The sequence below is a fragment of the Schistocerca nitens genome, chromosome 7 (genome assembly GCF_023898315.1).
Source record: "Schistocerca nitens isolate TAMUIC-IGC-003100 chromosome 7, iqSchNite1.1, whole genome shotgun sequence".
Classification (NCBI taxonomy): domain Eukaryota; kingdom Metazoa; phylum Arthropoda; class Insecta; order Orthoptera; family Acrididae; genus Schistocerca; species Schistocerca nitens.
The window spans coordinates 54,959,406-54,983,292 of record NC_064620.1 but is presented as its reverse complement, the minus strand read 5'-3'; the positions used below and the strand labels follow the sequence as shown (position 1 = coordinate 54,983,292).

At 44.4% G+C, this 23,887-nt stretch overlaps 1 protein-coding gene across 1 annotated transcript in view; it reads right to left on the bottom strand.

The window, feature by feature from the left end:
- LOC126195467 (ankyrin repeat domain-containing protein 65-like) overlaps positions 1–23,887 on the bottom strand; it is a 104,240-nt gene that overhangs the window by 22,961 nt on the left and 57,392 nt on the right. The window contains exon 4 of the mRNA XM_049934095.1: positions 3,161–3,669. Within this exon, the coding sequence (XP_049790052.1) occupies positions 3,161–3,669 (509 nt within the window). The remainder of the gene's footprint in view (positions 1–3,160; positions 3,670–23,887) is intronic.

Below are 23,887 nucleotides of genomic sequence, written 5' to 3'. Positions count from 1 at the left end.
CTAACCATAAAAAAAGGCACGGAAGTATGTTTTTTAACACAAACCTACGTTTTTTTAAATGGAACCACGTTAGTTTTTTTAGCACATCTGAACATATATGCAAATACGTAATCAGTGCCGTTTGTTGCATTGTAACCTAAAGTTGACGCTTGAGTACCACTCCTCCGCTGTTCGATCGTGTGTATCGGAGAGCACCGAACTACGTAGGGATCCAAAGGGAACGGTGATGAACCTTAGGTACAGAAGAGACTGGAACAGCACATTACGGCCACATGCTAACACCTTTTTACTGGTCTTTTTCACTGACGCACATGTACATTACCATGAGGGGTGAGGTACACGTACACACGTGGTTTCCGTTTTCAATTACGGAGTGGAATAGAGTGTGTCCCGACATGTCAGGCCAATAGATGTTCAATGTGGTGGCCATCATTTGCTGCACACAATTGCAATCTCTGGCGTAATGAATGTCGTACACGCCGAAGTACATCTGGTTTAATGTCGCCGCAGGCTGCCACAATACGTTGTTTCATATCCTCTGGGGTTGTAGGCACATCACGGTACACATTCTCCTTTAACGTACCCCACAGAAAGAAATCCAGAGGTGTAAGATCAGGAGAACGGGCTGGCCAATTTATGCGTCCTCCACGTCCTATGAAACGCCCGTCGAACATCCTGTCAAGGGTCAGCCTAGTGTTAATTGCGGAATGTGCAGGTGCGCCATCATGCTGATACCACATACGTCGACGCGTTTCCAGTGGGACATTTTCGAGCAAGGTAGGCAGATCATTCTGTAGAAACGTGATGTATGTTCCAGCTGTTTGGGCCCCTGCAATGAAGTGAGGACCAATGAGGTGGTCGCCAATGATTCCGCACCATACATTTACAGTCCACGGTGGCTGTCGCTCTACCTGTCTGAGCCAGCGAGGATTGTCCACGGACCAGTAATGCATGTTCCGTAGATTCACTGCCCCGTGGTTTGTGAAACCCGCTTCATCGGTAAACAGGTAGAACTGCAACGCATTCTCTGTTAATGCCCATTGACAGAACTGCACTCGATGATTAAGGTCATCACCATGTAATTGCTGATGTAGCGACACATGAAACGGGTGAAAGCGGTGACGATGCAGTATGCGCATGACACTACTTTGACTCAGTCCACCGGCTCTCGCAATGTCTTCAAATGGTTCAAATGGCTCTGAGCACTATGGGACTCAACTGCTGAGGTCATTAGTCCCCTAGAACTTAGAACTAGTTAAACCTAACTAACCTAAGGACATCACAAACATCCATGCCCGAGGCAGGATTCGAACCTGCGACCGTAGCGGTCTTGCGGTTCCAGACTGCAGCGCCTTTAACCGCACGGCCACTTCGGCCGGCGCAATGTCTTGTGCACTCATGTGTGGGTTCATGGCAACAGCAGCTAACACACCAACTGCACCCGCTTCTCCTGTGACGGACCTGTTACGGACCCGTTTGCGTGCTACGACCATACCTGTTGTATATAGTTGGCGGTAGATGTTTTGCAATGTGCGGCACGTTGGATGCTCTCTGTCCGGGTACCATTCTGCATACACCCTGCAGGCTTCAGCTGCATTTCGTCGACACTCGCCATAGATGAGTATCATCTCCGCCTTTTGAGAGTTCGAATACACCATGGTCACAGTTCCTACAACACTACACTATCACAGACGTCTGGTAAGACGGTGTACTACAGTTGGTCTGCGTGCGGAGACGAATGCAGAATAACAATAGCAGCAAGCGCTACATGCGGACACTGCGACAGCTAGACCAAACCACAACAGTGCACTACAGCCACACCCGTAAACACGGTCGTCATCGTAAACATGTCCCTGCAGATGCTGCTCGCCGACCGTGGCCCGTGTTTGTTACAACACGCAACTGAACGTCGGAGGTTTCAAGCGTCAACTTCAGCTTACAATATCTCCGGATGTAATTGACATTTTACAATGCAACAAACGGCACTGATTACGTATTTGTTTATATGTTCAGATGTGCTAACAAAACTAACGTGGTTCCATTTAAAAAAACGTTGGATTGTGTTAAAAAGCATACTTCCGTGCATTTTTTTATGGTTCGTATTAACCAATTACACTTGCCTCTCTCCTCACCTTCGGTCTGTATTTGATGTGGTCTACGAAATATATCCAGCGGTAATGTTAGGTGACTGTATTTAAATGATTATCATTTTTAGATCACGGGTTAATGTAAGTGATGTAAGCCATTGCAGATCAGAAATGCTGGTGCGTTAATAACAGGTGTAACTGCCAAAATGTTGGATGCTAGCATGCCAACGTGCGTGCATTCTACCATACAGGTACGGGACGTCAGCTTGTGGGACGGAGTTCCATGGCTGTTGCACTTCGCCGGTAAGTACAGTGACGGTTAATACTGGTTGAGCTCGTGTTTGATTGGAGACTGATCTTGTGATAGAGCAGGCGAAGTCAACATGACACCACCTTGTAGCGCACGTAGTGTTAAGACGGTGGTATGTGGACGAGCGTTATCCTGTTGCAGAAAACACCCTATAATTCTGTTCGCGAATGCCAGCAAAGCAGATGGAATCACCACACTGACTCACAGATTTGCAGGCACGGTGCCTGGGATAACAGCGAGAGTGCTCCTGGCTTTATACAAAATCACACCCTCGATCATAACCCCAGGTGTAGATCCAGTGCGTCTACGCCGAAGACAGGTTGATTTCAGGTGACCATCTGGCCTGCTGTTAACCAACACATGGCGCTCAGTGGCTACGAGGCAGGACACGCTTTCATCAGGAAATACAACACAGCTCGACGTTCACATCACATCCCAACGAGTTCTCGCAAGACACCACCGACAGCGCTAGTGCTGGTGGTTTTGGGTCAGTGGAATGCACGGTATAGTGCTCCAGGCACGGAGCTGTCCATCAAGTAACCGATTTGTAACAGTTCATCGTGTCACTGTGGTGCAAACTGCTGCTCGAATTGCTGGTGCAGACGCAGTACGATGCGCCAGAGCCATACGCCGAACACGACGGTCTTCCAGAGCTCTGTCTTCTTGCCACCGTACATGTCCGTGACCACCGCTGCTAGCAGTACTGCACAGTGGATATATTCCGGACAAGTATTTCAGTAATATCGCGGAAGGAGAGCCTCACCTGTCTTCCGCGTCGGGGTCGGCGCCGGCGGAGAGCAGCGCCCGCAGCGCCGCCTGGTGGCCGCCCTCGGTGGCGAGGTGCAGCGCCGTCTGCCCCCAGCGGCCGTCCTTGGCGTCGGGGGCGGCGTCGCTGGCGGAGAGCAGCTCCCGCGCGGCGCCGGCCCAGCCCCTGTCGGCGGCGCGGTGCAGCGGCGTCTGCCCCCAGCGCCAGTCGGCGGCGGAGGCGGCGGCGCCCGCCCCCAGCAGCAGGCGCACTGCCGCGGAGTAGCCCGCCTCCGCCGCCAGGTAGAGCGGCGTGCGCCCCAGGCGGTCACGCGGGTCCGTCCCGGAGGCGTCGAGCAGCAGGCGGACCACCTCGTAGTGGCCGGCGGCGGCGGCGCCGTGCAGCGGCGTCCACCCGTCCGCGTCCGACGCCCCCGCGTCGGCGCCCGCCTCCAGCAGCGCCTCCGCAGTGCTCACGTGTCCGCCGGCCGCGGCGCGGTGCAGCGGCGTCGCCTGCCACGACAGCGGCTGCCTTGGGACCAATTGGTCTGTACACGGGGGGCAAGCTAACTTCCGTGGTCGCATATCGAGCTGTCTACACCGTCAGATTGTGAGGGGGTCGGTAAAAGCGAAGTCCTCTGTGTGCATAGCTGAGAGTCGTGCAATACTAGCCGGCTGCTGCTGTGATCTCACTTTCCGCCCCCAAATGGTGGAAGAGTGCAGTGAGCAGAAGCAAATTTGTGTAACCCCGTGCATTGGAGTCGAATATCTCTTCAGTGCTTTGTCCGCTCTGAGTGCTTGATGGTGATGCTGTAGCTCTTAGCGCAGGGAAGAATTTTGAGGGTAGGTGCTCCTTTTTAGGGTAAGTGATTCATTTCACTGCTATATCTCGGTTATCTATATTATGTGAGGAATAACATCCACAAAAAATTTCATGATAATTTCTTTAAAAGAACGGACAATATGTCTAGATCCATCTTCGTGTTTGACATGCAGTACTAGTTACCCGACTGTCGTTCAGTATTGGCCGAAAGTAATGTAAGTTTTTAAATTATGTTTCCTTCATCCTACTTCGACTCAGATTGAAAAGGTGGAAAATTGGAAAAGAGTAAATGGAAAATAAACTGAAGAGTGCACGGAAATGACTGCGAGCAATGTTATGTCTAACGAAAGGACCGCGCGGTAGGAGCTTAAGCGTTTTTAACTATTAGAAAAGAAAAAGATCGTCATCGAAGAGTAGATATTAAAAACATCAAAAATACAAACCAAAATATAGTTGAAGAAAGCTGAACTTAAGTCGGGTGCTGCAAAATAAAACAAACACGCAAAGGATGGCCATCGAAAACCAATTATAATGCTAGGAAAAAAACTGGAATTTACTGGAAATAAAGGATTAAGAGCAGGGACTGAAAAGTGCATGATGTGTTTGGAGTTATTTGAAGACGACTGAGTGCCGTGTACTAAGTGCATAAACTAAACTAAACTCCTTCTGAACAGGCCTTGGAAGGCCCAACGGTGCACATCAGCTGCCGTGTCACCCTTAGCCCACAGGCGACAATGGATGCGGATATGGAGGGGCATGTGTTCAGCACACAGCTCTCTCGGCCGTATGTCAGTTTCCGAGACCGGAGCCGCTACTTCTCAATCAAGTAGCTCCTCAGTTTGCCTCACAAGGGCTGAGTGCACCCCGCTTGCCAACAGCGCTCGGCAGGTATGATGGTCGCCCATCCAAGTGCTAGACCTACCCGACAGCACTTAACTTCGGTGATCTGACGGGAACCGGTGTTACCACTGCAGCAAGGCCATTGTACCAAGTGTATAAGCTGGGTAAACGCTGGATTTGTGGGTCATCAGAACACTTTGTGTTTCATTTGCGACCTCTGTATAACGGTGAGCTAAATATTCGTGAACTGAGCTGAAATAACAGTAAGTTCCCATTCGTATTTGTTCTATTATTATTCAATAATTGTCAGTGTAGTTTATCATCAACGATTGATATCACAGAAGACACAGTGGCCGATACTGCAGGGCAGTTTCTAGAAGCCTTGTAATTGTAGCTCTCTCACTTTTGATGTCATGAAGTACTATAAATAAGAAATGAACATGTCTACAGTTGAGAAAATAGTCTATTAATATTTTGATTAGGCACCAAAATTAATTGCTGAGTCATAAAACATAGCCTGGCCTATACCGTACGACTCATCCCTACGTTCCACGAGTAGTGGAATCCCACCAGAAAACAGGAGCCGTTTCATTGCTGCTGTCGTAAGTGGACCAATGGTAGTGGTGGCAGTTGACATGTCCTCGATATGCTATGAATTCTTCCTCGACATACAGTTTCGAGCCATTTCCCTATCTCGATTAATCCTCCCATCATTCCACAAATGCTGAATTGCATTGACGGGAAAAGAATCGCAGCATCAAAAGATAATGAATATATAGTAAAGAAATTCCTGCGGGTAATATATTTAAGTGGTTAAGATCGAAAGATGACAGTTTGATGTAAGCGCGGAATAAGCCATTGCAAATCAGAAATTCTGCTACATTAGTAATTGGTGTAACCGTCACAATATTGAATGAAAAGTGCCGGATGCCAGTTTGTGGGATGGAGTTCCATACCTGTTCCTCTGGAGCGGTCAATATGGGAGCGGTTTATACTGTTTATGGACGACATTGGAGTTGTCGTCCGATGCGCTCAACTTTAGCAGGCCTAGGAAAGATGTCGACACTATGTACAGCATGTTGGGTTACAACAGCGGTATGCAGGCGAGCGATATCCTAAAATGCTGTTCATTAATGGCAGCACAACAGGTCGAATCACTACATTGACGTACGTATTTGCTGTAGGGTGCGCGGGATGATCACGCGAGTGCTCCTGCTGCCTTACGATATAGCACCCCAGACCGTATCTGTAGATGTAGGTTCAGTTCGTCTAGCACGCGGGCCCTGAGCTGGCCTTCTCCTAACCAACACACAGCTGTCACTGGCACCAGCTATCATCAGCAAACACAACAGACCTACACATTACCCACAATGAGCACTCGCTTGACACCACTTGTAACGCCGGAAATGCATATCCTCCTGTTTCCATCTATTGTACTATAATATTTTTTCCTTGTTTTGTTACCTCAAGATATGATATTTCTGTCTCTTTATATATTGTAATTGTTTATATATATATATATATATATATATATATATATATATATGCATTTATGTTGGTTTGTTTTGTGAATATTATTTGCATTTATACGCTGGGTCTGGCCTAGGGAAAACTATGCTATCGAACCATTACATCGATAGGTCGTGTGGAGAACCAAAGTGTTTAGGATCTTTGGTAGTGTTAACTCTGTCGCGTGGAGCGCGGGCAGAGAGAAAGAGTCTGGCAGGAGTAGCGAGTGGAGCAGGTGTGTTCTGTGACGCTCCAGCGAGTTGCCGCACTTTCGGGGTTTGGCAGCAAGTAATTGCGCTCGACTGGCTATAATAGTTTCTAGCACGGTGTCGCGGACGGGAAGCATTAGCTGGCTCACATCGAGAGCCCGTTTCGCCTGGTGACCGTGTCGAGAAGAAGGCGCGCCAGCATCCAGTTTCTGCAACAGCGACGGCCGACAATGAGTGACTGTCGCCACCTCCTCGATCGACGACTTCAAATCTTCAGTCAACCAACAAGGAAGACTAAAAGCACGTAAAGTTTCAGAACTGTATGGCAGACCTCAGCTTTTCAAACTCTTCCATTTGCCTCGCAAAATTACAGCAACTTATCATGAACCTTTGTTGCTCATTGTCCCAATTGCATTACCAAGCAGGGTCCCTTCCTTTTCCGAAATGAACCCGAGTGTCGTTGAAATTCAGACGCCAGCATTAAAGTACAATCATTCCATTTCACTGCTTTAATTTCAAACTTCAGTTTAAGTATTCATAGCTGGCTACAATATTTAGATTACACAAGCACAAATTAAGAGTGCGAGTTTTGTTACCGTATTTTAGCTTACCTGTGACTGCAGCTCAGCTAGGTACGTACTAAGTTTTACTATTGTTAATTGTTCAGAATCATTTAATTCAAGTTCAAAGTTAAATGTCTTATTTCTAAATTGCGTAGATTCAAGTTGCTTTTGAAATGATTGTTGAGGTAGTCCAAGACTAACCGTATTTTACTGAATTTCGATGTGCTTCAGAAAGAAAGCTCACTATTAACTTCAGTCACTAAATTAACTTTCGATTTTCCGGTTTTGTTAATTCTTTTGCTAAATTAAGTCAGAGTGTAGCGAAATTTATTACTTCTGACAAACTTTCAGTTTTGACACTACACGTGTCAAGCTTTAGTTGCCACGCTTCTAGTGCTAATTATATGTGTAATAACCTTTCTTTTTCAGTTGCTATAGTAATTGTCCATAGGACTGGCGACCGTAATTTCCCCCAGATCTCAAATATCTAATTACCGCTAGTTAATTGTTAACGTAACGGCCGCACATTTTCTTTCTTTATTAACTTTACCCCTTTTCTAAATTAATTTCCAGCAGTTTCATTGGCATTTTTCCTTTCATAAAGATGTAACCCTTTCCTCCCTCTTTACCGACAGATTAACTTCGGTGACGATTGCTTTTTTTCCAAATTTCCATTAGGTACACGCGGTTTAATTTTTCACTGTCATTAAGGTCGATAAGTGAGGGGGAGGTTACACACTGAAGTCACAAACGACGGCGGTTTGCTGTTTGCTGAATGCATGTCACCCGGCGTCTGTCTCGGAACTGTCTTTGCAGTAAACGATTGCTAATAGATCTTTGTGTCACGGTGGTTCCGACTGCTCCTCAAGTTGTTGCTGCAGATGCAGTACGTTGCGCCGGAGCCATTCGCCGAACACGATGTTCCCCCCCTTCGGTAGCGCCATGCGGCCATGCACAGTCCGGTGTCCTTACTGCCGTACATTCTCGTGAGACAGCTGCCAGCTATCAGCTACATTCCTGGCAAGTGTTTCTGCAGTATCGCAGTACCGCGTGAGTCTGCAGCAGACTAATAGATGCACATGCGGGGAAGAAGGTTCCCCTGAACATACTGTCTTCTTCTGCGGACAACGCACGAACATAAGACACATAGTACACATAAATCGCCTGAACACACAGAACGAACTACATGCCATAATACGCGACCCGGAAAGGTGGACTGAACTCAACAAACTAACGGACGAAATCTCGAAGATCCAACAAATAGAATACTTGCGCAACAGACCCTACCGAAGGCAAGTCGGTCCAAACAGACGTCACGATGCCCAGGGGGACACAGATATGATTAGCACCACGAGTGATGAAGAAGAAACAGATACAGACCAGGGCACCAACACAGATATTGAAGCGTCCAGCGCGGTTGATCCATAGTGTCAACCAAGTTAAATTCAAAGAACAGAGTGGAACAACCGACAAGAGGTGCACAAGTCACACACAATCCTAAAAACAGATTGCACCTTATATATAAACAGTTAACAGCATCTCCATGTTCAATAAGAGCTTAAAGCTAGGTACCTCTTCAAGGGACCTACGCCTTCCGTTAAGAGGCAGCGCACAGTCTGTATGGAAGGATCTTAATTGTGGTCCCTCTCTTTTGAGCCCAACCCGACGGATACCTATGGTAGATCGGGGAAAACCACCGCTCAGGCTGTGTTGCTGGCGGGGCCGGAAGGTGCTAACTGCCACACCACGTATCATTGTAAGTCTCATTGGCTCAGTGTGAACTGTTTGTACAACCAACCTACACAGCCTATACCTCAACCTCCACTATACTAAGAACTTCTCATCTGAAGCTTAAAGTTGGGCACCTCTTCAAGGGACCTACGCCCCCCTGGTAAGAGGCGGCGCACGTCCTGGATGGAAGGATCTTAATTGTGATTCCTCTCTTTTGAGCCCAACCCGACGGATACCTATGGTAGATCGGGGAAAACCACCGTTCAGGTCGTGTTGTCGGCGGGGCCGGGAGGTGCTTGCGCCTGATGTACTCTACTAGGAGCCTTGTAGGCTCAACACAAACCGTTAGCGTCATTACCTTATTACTTTTACTACGAGTACCCTTTCATTAGCAACTTTGAGCCAAGCACAAAATCAGTTACCTCTCTATTGTATATCGTAAATAGTTTAGCAGGCTGGACATGGAGGTCTTAGTCTTAGTTTCTAGCTTTAACGTACCCTAATCTCTTCTAGTTAAGGTAGTTTTTAGGATGGTAGATGTTAAAGGCATGGTGAGCAACGGCCAGCGTCTTGAGGTTCATTCCAAGACCCGGGCCGCCGCCCACAACCAGGTGACGGGCAATATTATACCTATAACTTCTCTATTCAGTTCTCTCCCTTCCTTCTTTCTAAATATTTAATTGCGTTTTGTTTATTAATATCTTACTTGATTTTGTATTAGTTATACGTTTTTCTAATGCTGCACAAAAAAAAAGAAGATATCAAATGGATCTAAACAGAGCCCGCCTCCACGTGGCGGGAGACGGGCAACGGTGTGAGTGGGGACGGGAGCCGGTGTGGTGTTACTTTCAGTCACTCCGGACCCCGGACCCAGTCACAGCGGCTAAGTGGCAATATACGACCCACCATAAGAAATTAGACGGTGGGTCATAAAATATAAGCAGCTAGTGAAAAAAAAAAGTATCGCAGAAGGAACATGCAGCTTCTTGTAGCCCTATTACGTAACCTCGTTTAAACTCAGTGAGGTCATGATAGTCGCGTCTTTCTCGCCTTAAAGACATTCTTGACTAACGTCAGCTCACCACGTCCAATCACAAAGATAGGTAACACTCACGACCGTTACTGCGTGTGTTTAAAGCAAACCTGAAGTGCACCTTCATAGTGGCGATACTAACGCCAATCACATGTGACTGGTGTTACATTTGAGTAGACATCACGATTCAGATGTAGGAACACGCCCATCAACTGTCGTTTACGTCGCACAACTTCCTCTCACTATGCCACACTTACCGTCAGTGTATGTTTACGTTCACAGTAGAAGGAAGGATACTTTATTCTCCTTCCATATTCTAGTTGTTGTTATGGTCTTCAGTCCAGAGACTGGTTTGATGCAGCTCTCCATGCTACTCTATCCTGTGCAAGGTTCTTCATCCCCCAGTACCTACTGCAACGTACATCCTTCTGAATCTGCTTAGTGTATTCATCTCTTGGTCTCCCTCTACGACTTTTACCCTCCAAACTGCCCTCCAATACTAAACTCATGATCTCTTGATGCCTCAGAACATGTCATACCAACCGATCCATTCTTCTAGTCAAGTTGTGCCACAAACTCCTCTTCTCCCCAATTCTATTCAATACTTGCTCACTAGTTATGATAATACCCTCCAATCTTCAGCATTCTGCTGTAGCACCACACTTAGAAAGCTTCTAATTTCTTCTTGTCTAAACTGTTTATGGTCCACCTTTCACTTCCATACATGGCTACACTCCATACAAGTACTTTCAGAAACGACTTCCTGACACTCAAATCTATACTCGATGTTAACAATTTTCTCTTCTTCAGACACGCTTTCCTTGCCATTGCCAGTCTACATTTTATATGCTCTCTACTTCGACCATTATCAGTTATATTATCCCCAAATAGCAAAAGTCATCAACTACCTTAAGTGTTCTCATTTCCAAATCTGATTCCCTCAGCATCATCCGATTTAATTCTAAAACATTCCATCATCCTCGTTTTGCGTTTGCTGATGTTCATCTTGTATCCTCCATTCAAGACACTGTCCATTCCTTTCAACTGCTCTTGCAGGTGCTTTGTTGTCTCTGACAGAATTACAATGTCATCGGTGAACCTCAAAGTTTTTATTTCTGCTTCATGGATTTTAATTCCTACTCGAATTTTTATTTTGTTTCTTTTACTGCTTGCTAACTATACAGATTCAATAACGTCGGGGATAGGCTACAACCCCGTCTCACTCCTTTCCCAACCACGGCTTCCCTTTCGTGCCCCTCCACACTTATAACTGCCAACTGCTTTCTGTACAAATTCTACATAGTCTTTCGCTCCTTGTATTTTACCCTTGCCGCCTTCATAATTTGAGAGTATTCCAGGCAACATTATCAGAAACTTTCTCTATGTCCACAAATGCTAGGAAACTAGGTTTGCTTTTCCTTAATCTATCTTCTAAGATACGTCGTAGGGTCAGATTTGCCTCACGTGTTCCAACATTTCTACGGAATCCAAACTGATCTTCCTCGAGGTCGGCTTCTACCAGTTCTTCCATTCCTTCGTAAAGAATTCGTGTAAGTATTTTGCAGCTGCGATTTATTAAACTGATAGTTCGGTAATTTTCATACCTGTCAACACCAGCTTTCTTTGGGATTGGAATTATTATATTCTTCTTGAAGTCTGAGAGTATTTCGCCTGTCTCATACATCTTGCTCACCAGATGGTAGAGTTTTGTCAGGGTTGGCTCTCCCAAGGATATGAATAGTTCTAATCGAATGCTGTCTAGTCCGGGGCCCTTGTTTCGACTTAGGTCTTTCAGTGCTCTGTCAAACTCTTCACGCAGTATCATATCTCCCATTTCATCTTCATCTACATCCTCTTTCATTTCCATAATATTGCCCTCAAGTACATCACCCTTGTATAGACACTCTATATACTCCTTCCACCTTTCTGCTTTCCCTTCTTTGCTTAAAACTGGGTTTCCATCTGAGCTCTTGATATTCATTCAAGTGGTTCTCTTTTGTCCAAAGGTCTCTTTAATTTACTGTAGGCAGTATCTATCTCACCGCTAGTGATATATGCCTCTACATTCTTACATTTGTCCTCTACCCATCCTTGCTTAGCCATTTTGCACTTCCTGCCGATCTCATTTTTGAGACATTCCTAGATTTCGGAAAATCGTTTGAGAGTGTGCCCCACTGCAGACTATTAAGGCAAATATGAACATACCGAAGAATTTCCCAGATATGTGAGTTCCTGGAAAACTTCTTAAGTAAGGGAACACGGTATGTTCTAATCGACGGTGAGTGTTCACCAAAGACGAGGTTGTCGTCAGGAGTGTCCCTTGGAAGTGTGACAGGACCGCTATTATTTTCTATACTCGCAAATGATCTGGCTGGTAAGGTGAGCAGTAATCTGCGACTGTTTGCTGATGATGCTGTAGTGTACGGGAAGTTGTCATCGTTGACTGACTGAAGAAAGATACAAGACACCATTTCCATCCGTTGTGGTGAATGGTAGTTTGTTCTAAATGTAGACACATGTAAATGAATACAGATGAGTAGGAAAAAGAAGCTTGTAATGTCAAGTACAGCGTTAGTAGAGTGCCGCTTGACACAGTCACAGCGATAGAATATAAAGGCGTAATATAGCAGAGTGACACAAAATGGAACGAGCATGTATGCACTGTAGCAGGGAAGGCGAACTGTCGTCTTCAGTGTATTGGGAGAAAACTGGAAAAGTGTGGTTCATCTGTAAAGGCGACCGCATATAGGACACTATTGACACCCATTCTTGAGTATTTCTCGAACGTTTGGGATCTGCATGAAGTCGGATGAAAGGAAGATCGACGCAATTCAGAGCCAGGTGGCTAGATCTCTTACCGGTGATTTCGAATACCATGCATGCCTTGGGAACTCAAATAGGAATCCATGGAAGGTAGGCGGCTTTCTTTTCTATTAGCACTTCTCAGAAAATTTAGAGAACCAGCATTTGAAGCCGGTTGCGGATCGATTCTACGGCCGGCAACGTACATTTCGCGTAACGACCGCGAAGATAAAATAAGAGAAATCATGGTTCGTAAGAACGCGTATGGGCTATTTGCGAGTGGAATAGGAAAGCAAATGGCTAGTTGTGGTACAGGGTACCTTCCACCACACACCATACGGCTCATGGAGTGTATAGGTAGATGTAGACCCTCCCATCGACACCGAGGTCATCTGGACGAAACACAAGCTCGGACTGTTCGTAGTTAGAGACGAGAAACAACCGTGCCGTTTTCGAAGAAACGATCCCCCACTGCAGAGATGAACAGAGATGACTGCTTTTACTGCAACTGTGATTGTGTATGTTTTGAGATTACATTACAAATCTTACTACTTGTGAAGGAAATTAAGGTAGAAGGACAGTGGAGGCAGATTAGATAAGCAAATAGAGGAGTTGGAGAGAGCGAAGGGCAAGAAAGGAAAGCCTAGGCGAATGGGGCTGAAGACGGGAAAGGTTAGGAGGAAGATGGTAGAGTTGAGAATCAAATTAGGCAGGGGAACCAGAGGTAGATAGAGAAGAGAAATTTTGGGGTGTAAGTAAAGGTAGAGCAGGGGCAGCATGTATAAGGGAGTAGAGCAACGAGCATTAACAAGGGCTGAAAACAGTCTGCAGTATACAGAGCACTCGAAACGCCACAGAAAATTTAGCCACAATTCTTCTATTCATGTTTCAGTAACCTTGTTATTGTTCTAAGAGAGTTGTTGACATCTGTTAATGATGCCTGCAACCATACCCTAAAGGGAACGATGTAATCACACGTAAATCATATGTTTATCATATTGAATTTTCTATAAAATCAAGGCAGCTGCAGCTACGGCCATAATTATTCTTTGCTTCAAATGCTCAAGACGACTTTTTGCTGAGAGAACTTCAAATAACACTTCCTTCAATTAGTGTAACTCAGACATTAATCCATAACACTTCATCAAACTTCACACTGTGTTCTATACAAATTCAGATACAAAGATTGGCCCCCTAAATTTCTCGGTAGGTAAGTATTGAAACTACGAGTACACTATAATAAATGCTGTCCCACATTTTCGATGCACTGAAACCTTCAAAATTGTTCAAATGGCTCTGAGAACTATGGGACTTAACATCTGAGGTCATCAGTCCCCTAGAACTTAGAACTACTTAAGCCTAACTAACCTAAGGACATCACACACATCCATGCCCGAGGCAAGATTAGAACCTGCGACCGTAGCGGTCGCGCGGTGCACTGAATCCTTTGAAAACAAGTATTTCAATAAGAGGAAAGCCAGTTTTATTTTTCGGTGTTGACTTTGTTCTCCCCATGCCCGAATTTCGTCTTTGATCGAGCAAAAGCAAGGGACAGGACACTGGACTCACTTTGTTGGGCATTCTCATCCATGTGTAGTCGTACTGATTTCTTTTCTCCGTATTTTATCCAAGAATTCAAGGTGAGTGCTGCACCTATTCCTTTGTATAGGTCTTAGCAGACTTTATCCGACAATCTTTTGTATCTAATTCTCGTCTTTGATTAATCAGTTTCCTGATACTGGATTGAGAACAGTGTCGTTTCATAATTTCTGTTCTATTTAATTAGGGGAACGCTAATGAGGTCTCACAAATATGATTAAACTTATAATTACATTTGGTAATTGTTAAAAGCCGTTGATATTCCCATGAATATCTCTGCAGAAAGAAACGTCTTTTGTAAAATATAACTTACTTAGTGAATTTTGATTGTCGTCCAAATAATTACAGTATTTTAACCATATTTAGAGGTGGTCAGCGAGCAGCGGGTGCGCAATGAGATTTCGAGAAACGAATATCGATACTCTGCATATCCATGATAAATTAGCGGAGCGTTAATACCACTGCGGTATGCATATAAAGACGGAAAATGCATTTTTACTTATATGTAAAATTCCCGTTTGAAATTATCTAGTTATACATAAATCGTTGAAACTGACACAAAGAAATTTATCTTCTTTTACGTAATGCGCTGAGAATTCTGTCGCCTGAGGATACTAGAGATATGGCTTGTCACTTAAGATATTACAAATGACGAATTCGTCACCTGAATTACACAAGGAACTCTGTGTGATTGGCGAACGCATACTTTGATTCTTATGTAACTAGTATTCGAGATCTGAATTCAAGACAATTATTCGCCAAACAGGGGAGGAGTATCTCTGAGAATTCGAATGACTGATGATGTAAAGTGATAGTGCAAACAACATCTTTGGGATCTACAAGCTGTGAGCGCGAACGCCCTTTGTCCTGGGGAAAACGTAACCAAATTATATAACATAGGCTCTTCAGACAATCTTTCTACAGAAATGATTGTTAATGTTCAATAGCTAAAATTACTTGGTTAAAAGGTGTTTAACTCTAAAAAAGAATTTCAATAAGGTAACGGGATTTAGAGTCTTCGAATATCTTTCAGATATAGTATCCCATCATATTCATTGTAGCTAACGTAATTGCGGTGTCCATTACCTTTTACTGAGACATATATTTTCACATCTGTATTGAATTACAAACTGTCATTATTAAAACAGAAGAGTTAATTATTCAGTATGATAGGTAATATTTGTAAATTAGTCAAAGAAGAACATTAACTCCCACAAACCATATTGTCATACATGTTGACTAATAGCTAACGTTTGCAGAGTAAGCCAGGGAGTGCTGAAATTTCTGTCTCTATCTCCTTTATCTCCTTTTAACATTTGCAGATTCAGCAGCGACGACGTACGTGGAACTAGACTTAAGTGAACCTCTTTTTATGACTGGGGTAGTAGTTTAGTTTCCGAGAGCTGATATAAGGCTTATACAATTCTACAAAATATTATATCACTTCTAAAAGTTAAGCAGACGCGTACGTCAATTTTACTTTATGTATGTCGTGGTCTTGATGTGGAGTTGTCCTAACGATATGGCAACACATGCTTATATGTGTTAAGCGATATCCAAACAATACTGCCATTCCCTCAATGATTCATTTAAATTAATTTGGTATATAAGAAACACATTTAATATCAGCAGACTCGATTGAAATGCGTTTAGTTTGCAGTATTTCATAGTCATTGGAGTAAAATTATGAAAAGTGAAACAAAATTTATAGTTATGAGAAACAGAATTTAACACCAGAAAAAATGTGTAAACTCAGAATTCTCTCTCTCTCTCTCTCTCTCTCTCTCTCTCTCTCTCTCTCTTTCTCTCTCTCTCTTTCACTCTTTCTCGTTCTCTGTAAATCTCGCTCTACCAGAGTTCACACTTACGACATATTTCTCGAGGATTTCTTATCCAAGCAAGAGAAAGCGCAACCACACATCACCTGTCGTAAAGACGTTTTTTTTCCAAAGGACAGCACACACACCTCGAACATTAAGGTCCGCTTAGTACCTCGTGTTCTCTGACAGCCTTACATGATAGCTATTGTCCTGTTGTACTTTAATGTTAGCATCGTAATATTAGCACTTCCTTTCAAACACAATACCTCGGTTTGAACGTTAGAACTAACTTCTGGTCAAAAGACAGTCGCAGCTATTGTGGGTAAATTTAGTCGTATTACAAATAAGTAATAAAAAGTATCTCTGCGATATAAAATAGGCATAAAACCTTTCTAAGGCCGTTCCACGAACAAAGTATTTCAAAAAGATTCCAATTTATCAAGACTATATCTGGTACGTGAATGAAAACATGTTGTTGTTGTTGTGGTCTTCAGTCCTGAGACTGGTTTGATGCAGATATCCATGCTACTCTATCCTGTGCAAGATTCTTCATCTCCCAGTACCTGCTGCAACGTACATCCTTCTGAATCTGCTTAGTGTATTCATCTCATGGTCTCCCTCTACGATTTTTACCCTCCACTCTGCCCTCCAATAGTAAATTGGTGATCTCTTGATGCCTCAGAACATGTCCTACCAACCGAACCCTTCTTCTAGTCAAGTTGTGCCACACACTACTCTTCTCCCCAATTCTATTCAGTACCTCCTCATTAGTTGTGTGATCTATCCATCTAATCTTCAGCATTCTTCTGTAGCACCACATTTCGAATGCTACTATTCTCTTCTTGTCCAAACTATTTATCGTCCATGTTTCACTTCCATACATGGCTACACTCCATACAAATACTTTCAGAAACGACTTCCTGACACTTAAATCTATACTTGATGTTAACAAATTTCTCTTCTTCAGAAACGCTTTCTTGCCATTGCCAGTCTACATTTTATATCCTCTCTACTTCGACCATCATCAGTTATTTTGCTCCCCAAATAGCAAAACTCCTTTACTACTTTAAGTGTCTCATTTCCCAATCTAATTCCCTCAGCATTACCCTACTTAAGTCGACTACATTCCATTATTCTCGTTTCGTTTTTGTTGATGTTCATCTTATATCCTCCTTTCAAGACACTGTCCATTCCGTTCAACTGCTCTTCCAAGTCCTTTGCTGTTTCTGACAGAATTACAATGACATCCGCGAACCTTAAAATTGTTATTTCTTCTCCATGGATTTTAATACCTACTCCGAATTTTTCTTTTGTTTCTTTTACTGCTTCCTCAATATACCGATTGAACAACATCGGGGAGAGGTTACAACCCTGTCTCACTCCCTTCCCAACCACTGCTTCCCTTTCATGACCCTCGACTCTTATAACTGCCATTTGGTTTCTGTACAAATTGTAAATTGCCTTTCGCTCCCTGTATTTTACACCTGCAACCTTCAGAATTTAATGAAAACATAAGCTTGTGATAAATTTTAACTTACGCGTGAATGTTTACCGTGGCGCCATTTGTATGGTGGTTGTCTGCGGGGTTGCTCGCTTACTCATTATAGCTTCATCCAAAGTCACAGGAACATGCTGAAAATTTCATTTTTCAACTGGACGAAGCACCATCACAGTAGCACCGAAATATAAGAGATTTCTAAACAAGGAGCAGCCCCAACGATGGACTGACCGTAAGTGCGTATTGATATCGCACTGAGCCACAGGTCTACAAGATCGCCTAATCTCACAGTATTCCGTCTGGGTTTCTATCCTTCGAACATCGTTTGGCGAAGCGTGACGCCTTGTATCGACTGTAGTTCGTACAATACCTCCAGACACGCTCACAAAAGCATGCGACAAATTTGGAGAATGTCTGAAAGTTAGCCTTGCGTCGTGCGAAGGGCGCATCGAACATTCGTGAAAGCTAAGAGAAAACGTTTATCCTGAACTTAATTTTAAAAGGCACTCGAAGGTTGTATGTGGGTGCATGTGAAAGATATACTCTTCTATCATGAGATAGTTATATGAACATAAAAACATTGTAGTTCTATGCGTAATTTAAAGTTTGCAAGTTTCTATTTTCACTCACGCTCGTGGTATAGTGTTGTCTAGTCAAGAACAATTTCTTTGAAACACCCTGTACCTTACACCACAATTATACACAAATACAGGATGAGTTTAATCAAATCAAATCTGGCAGCGAAACCTCGCTGCAGCCAGCGGAACGGTGTTTATGTTATCTGTGAATACTTGAACAGTATTACTGAGTGATCTGGTAGCGTATGTAAGGCACAGGAGTCGCTTTTCTACCTCCACATCCAATACATTGGTTGACTTTTCTAGGGACGCACGGTCTCGCAGTTTTAACAGTAAACCCTATTCCGATGCAATAAACGTTTCTTGAAGCTGGTTCCACTGGAGTTAAGTTTACGCTTTCTGTCTTAACGAACGAACATGTAACGAAACGAAAAACTCTTGCCGGCCGAAGTGGCCGTGCGGTTAAAGGCGCTGCAGTCTGGAACCGCAAGACCGCTACGGTCGCAGGTTCGAATCCTGCCTCGGGCATGGGTGTTTGTGATGTCCTTAGGTTAGTTGGGTTTAACTAGTTCTAAGTTCTAGGGGACTAATGACCTCAGCAGTTGAGTCCCATAGTGCTCAGAGCCATTTGAACAATTTTTGAAAAACTCTGCTTTGTTTCATCTGCGCCAGACTAAGGAACATCAGAAAGGAGTCGGGCTTAGCAACTCATCCTACCATCCATATACGACTTTGTCACGGCTTTCGTAAATTACGTTGGGCCGGGGCCAGGCTAGATACTTTGAAAGGTTTCTGTAATTCGATCTTAGTCCTTCTACAATTATAGTCTCTGGTTTCTTATAAATTGATGCCATAATCTTTCTTCCTTCTTCCTTTCTCTGCTTCTCGACATTCTTTTAGTCCAGCAAGAAGCCCACTCATTACAAAACTACCACAGCAGCCAGAAAAATTGTTCAGTTTGACATACAAAACGCTGAAGAAAGCGTAACCTAAATTAGTCGTCCAGATTTTCCGAATGTCTGTATCATTAACTGCACGTAGCTGGTGCAGTGTTTCAATATTTAGATCAACGTAATCTAAATCTTACTTCAAATATCTTCTAGGAAAGTTCTCTGTATGACGTCACGTGATCTACATGTTTTTTGTCCGCCAAATAAATCTGCTGGATCACGTCTCACTAATGCTCCCATTTTCACGAGATGTGAAACTGGACAGCTGTCAATGATTCAGCTTCATTCTGGAGATGGTGACCTTATCTGCAGTATCTCAGTTTCCTCCGCGCAACTGATAAAGTTAATCACCTTGCGCAAAATCTAGTACAGTGTTGAAAAGGCCGCTATACAAAGCAACCTTTGCTAATCAACAAATAAAGATATATATTCAACGCTTCCGTTTAATATGCGAAAATACTGAAAAGTTTCTTTCGTACTGTGTGTGTATTGAGTTATGTCAACGTTTTCATGGACAATTGTGCCTACGTACCAATTCAAAGCAATTTCATAAGTATTCACCAAGATAACTTGGCACACACTAGATACGACGGTATGTGGTAACTGTAAAGCGTTCACGTCCATCGAGATGGCTTGTATCGGTATCCGTGACCATGCCGTTACGAAATGATATCTACATCTACATCTACGTGATTACTCTGCTATTCACAATAAAGTGCTTGGCAGAGGGCTCAATGAACCACCTTCACGCTGTCTCAATACCGCTTCACTCTCGAAAGGCACGCGGGAAAAACGAGCATATAAATTTTTATGTGCGAGTCCTGATTTCCCTTATTTTATCGTGGTGATCATTTCTCCCTATGTAGGTGGGTGCCAACAGAATGTTTTCGCAATCGGAGGAGGAAACTGGTGATTGAAATTTCATGAGAAGTATCATGTCTGTGACACTATCTCCCCTATTTCGCGATAATACAAAACGATGTGCCCTTCTTTGTACTTTTCCGATGTCATCCGTCAGTCCCACCTGATGCGGATCCCACACCGCACAGCAATACTCCAGAATAGGGTGGGCAAGCGTGGTGTAAGCAGTCCTTTTTCACCTTCTAAGTGTTCTGCCAATGAATAGCTGTCTTTGTTTTGCTCTACCCACAATATTATCTATGTTATCGTTCCAGTTTAGGTAATTTGTAATTGTAATCCCTAAGTATTTAGCTGAATTTACAGCCTTCAGATTTGTGTGACTTACCGCGTTATCGAAATTTAGCTGATTTCTTTTAGTACTCATGTGAAAAAATTCACACTTTTCTTTATTTAGGGGCAATTGCCACTTTTAGCACCATACAGATATCTTATCTAAATCATTTTGCAAGTCGTTTTGATCATCTGATGACTTTACAAGACGGTAAATGACCTTTTAAGCGGAACCCGGATACCCACCACCCGATGGCGCAAGTCAAGGAATCTGCAGCCTACACGGTCACAGAACAGCATGAGCCTCTGACTCAGACACTCTATTCGGCTCTGCACCAAAGGACCACAGTCGCTTCTATCGACGATGCTGCAGATGGTGAGCTCCGCCTTAATCTCTGAAGCAAGACTGGCCGTCCTCACCTTTACCTGCCGTCATTGGTACTGACCTCAGCCACCAGCTGCAGCTGGCTGCACCCTATACTCTTCATGGCATCCGGGAGCACCCTTTCCACATCCCGAATGACTCCTCCCGAAATGCACACGCAGTGCACACTGCACACGGAGTGCACACTGGCTTGCTTCCCCTCCTTTGCACCCATGTTCCTAAGGGGCCCCATTACGAGCCTAACGTTGGAGACCCCAACTACCAGCAAACCCACCCTCTGCGAATGCTCAGACCTTGTGTGCCGAGAAGCGTCCTCTGGAACAGGGTGGACGACTGCATCCGGCTCAGGGACATCGTCAGCCACAGATAACGCCCGAAACCTGTTCGTCAAACGAACCCGGGAAGCCCTACGATCTGCCCCTCGGAAAGTTTTTCGCTGCCTGCCAGACTATGGAATGATCTCCCACTAGACCACGAGTGTGGGGTCAACCTCAGTGCAGGCAGTACCCGGGGCGGTCACAGCAGTGGACCGATCAGAGGAAACGATGGACGTGCTCAACGTCCCTCGAATCCCCGCGTCTGATCCCCCACAGTGACGCCCCTTGGCAGTAGTCTCAAGCTGTGTGACAGAAGGCAACGTGGCCTGGAGCTATGAGCGGAGGGTCGCCAACTCAGCTCACATCTGTACACAACAATCACAGTTCCTACCTATTACTGCAGTCACTCCTGTTTTAAGCTTTTAAAAATATGCAACAAGCGAACGGTGTACTCGCCTTATTAGTAGCAGGAAGTAGCGATGCGCTCTCACTGATGGTCTAACCGATATCACACATATGTTCATCCTGTGCTGGAGTGTCGCGCGGATGGCCAGTACAAGATGTGCCTACACGTCAGTAGTCATGGGACAAGTCGTACTGTCGCTTGTGCTCTTGTTTTCCAATATACCAAATACACAGGGTTTTAAAAAGCCTATTACCAGCTTCTAGACGTTGTAGAGGGGACTCGTGTCCGGAAAAGTACCGTTTGGATGGAAAATAAATTTCATGATTTGGGTCACTTTCAAATGTCTTATTTCATGGTACCCATATCCCGGTGTCCATACAGCGAAAACAATGAGCTCTGATATGTCTGCTGTACAGGAACACACGACATGATTATTGTTTCGATTATTCGCTGTCGAGTTCTCTTCTATTGGACGAAGGACGTCCTCTTCAGAGGTTAGCAGCGTGTCCATGGATTACCACAGTCAGTGCTCCTAGCTGTGAACGTACTGTAAGTAGGCTGTTTATGTTTTCTTATTGGCAATGTTACGTAGCGCTCTGTATGAAAATCACTGGCTGTGCTGTGTGCAGTCGGTGGCTAGTTTGCATTGTTGTCTGCCATTGTAGTGTTGGGCAGCGGCAGCTGGATGTGAACAGCGCGTAGCGTTGTGCAGTTGGAGGTGAGCCCCCAGAAGTGATGGATGTGGGGAGAGAGATGGCGGTGTTTTGAAATTTGTAAGACTGTCATTAACTGCTGTATATAATATGACTATTAAGGTAAATACAGTGTTTGTTCTCTATTAAAATCTTTCATTTGCCAACTATGCCTATCAGTAGTTAGTGCCTTCCTTAGTTTGAATCTTTTATTTAGCTGGCAGTAGTGGCGCTCGCTGTATTGCAGTAGTTCGAGTAACGAAGATTTTTGTGAGGTAAGTGATTTGTGAAACGTATAGGTTAATATTAGACAGGGCCATTCTTTTGTAGGGATTATTGAAAGTCAGATTGCGTTGCGCTAAAAAATATTGTGTGTCAGTTAAAGCACAGTCTTGTATAACTGTTTTAAGGGGACGTTTCAGTACTAGTTTTTGGCAGCCGTTGTTGTAGTCTGGCGAAAATAATATGTGATGTCTTAATTACAGTGGCAACTGACAAGAGCGCACTCTTTTCATTTTGTGCGCGTACCTCGAAAGGAGAGATCTGAAGGCGATTCGATGTTCAGACTTCTTTTATTTCTAAATGGTACATTTTCGGGCATGGGTTTCTTAACAAAACTTTATATACTAAGGCCTCTCTACAAGCACTATATGCGCTATAACAGGAATTGAAGGCGCCCTGCACATGGCACAACGCCAACTCTCGGCAGGAAATATCTGTGTTGTACGTTGACGTCTCTGCGTCCATTTCGGTAGGCAGTCTTCCCACTGGTTTTAGGGTAGGCGCGAACGCATTCGTAGCCATATAAGATCCTGAATGGGCTCAGTTGTACTGCTAAAAGTCTGAGTAGAATGTGTAAGGACTTTAGAAGTGTAGTCAAACTTCATGTTTATCATTTTAGCATGCACTAGCACCCATAAGTCTTCCAATTGTCCTACTTCATCCCTTAGCACATAAACTCAGTGAGAACATCCGGCACGGAATGCTCACTGACGTCAATGTTGGTGTCGCACAAAGATCATTTCTGAAGCTGCCAGAATGAGATTTTCACTCAGCAGCGGAGTGTGCGCTGATATGAAACTTCCTGGCAGATTAAAACTGTGTGCCCGACCGAGACTCGAACTCGGGACCTTTGCCTTCCGCGGGCAAGTGCTCTACCATCTGAGCTACCTAAGCACGACTCACGCCCGGTACTCACAGCTTTACTTCTGCCAGTATCTCGTCTCCTATCTTCCAAACTTTACAGAAGCTCTCCTGCGAACCTGGCAGAAGTAAAGTTGTGAGCACCGGGCGTGAGTCGTGCTTCGGTAGCTGAGATGGTAGAGCACTTGCCTGCGAAAGGCAAAGGTCCCGAGTTCGAGTCTCAGTCGGGCACACAGTTTTAACCTGCCAGGAAGTTTCATATCAGCGCACACTCCGCTGCAGAGTGAAAATCTCATTCTTGAAACATCCCCCAGGCTGTGGCTAAGCCATGTCTCCGCAATATCCTTTCTTTCAGAAGTGCTAGTTCTGCAAGGTTCGCAGGAGAGCTTCTGTAAAGTTTGGAAGGTAGGAGACGAGATACTGGCAGAAGTAAAGCTGTGAGTACCGGGCGTGAGTCGTGCTTCGGTAACTCAGATGGTAGAGCACTTGCCCGCGAAAGGCAAAGGTCCCGAGTTCGAGTCTCGGTCGGGCACACAGTTTTAATCTGCCAGGAAGTTTCATTTCTGAAGCTGATTCTATTTACACATTTCACGGCGAACATGCCAATCGCAGATGACATTTTGTCCACTCTGCATGATAAAGGTGACACGGCGTTCT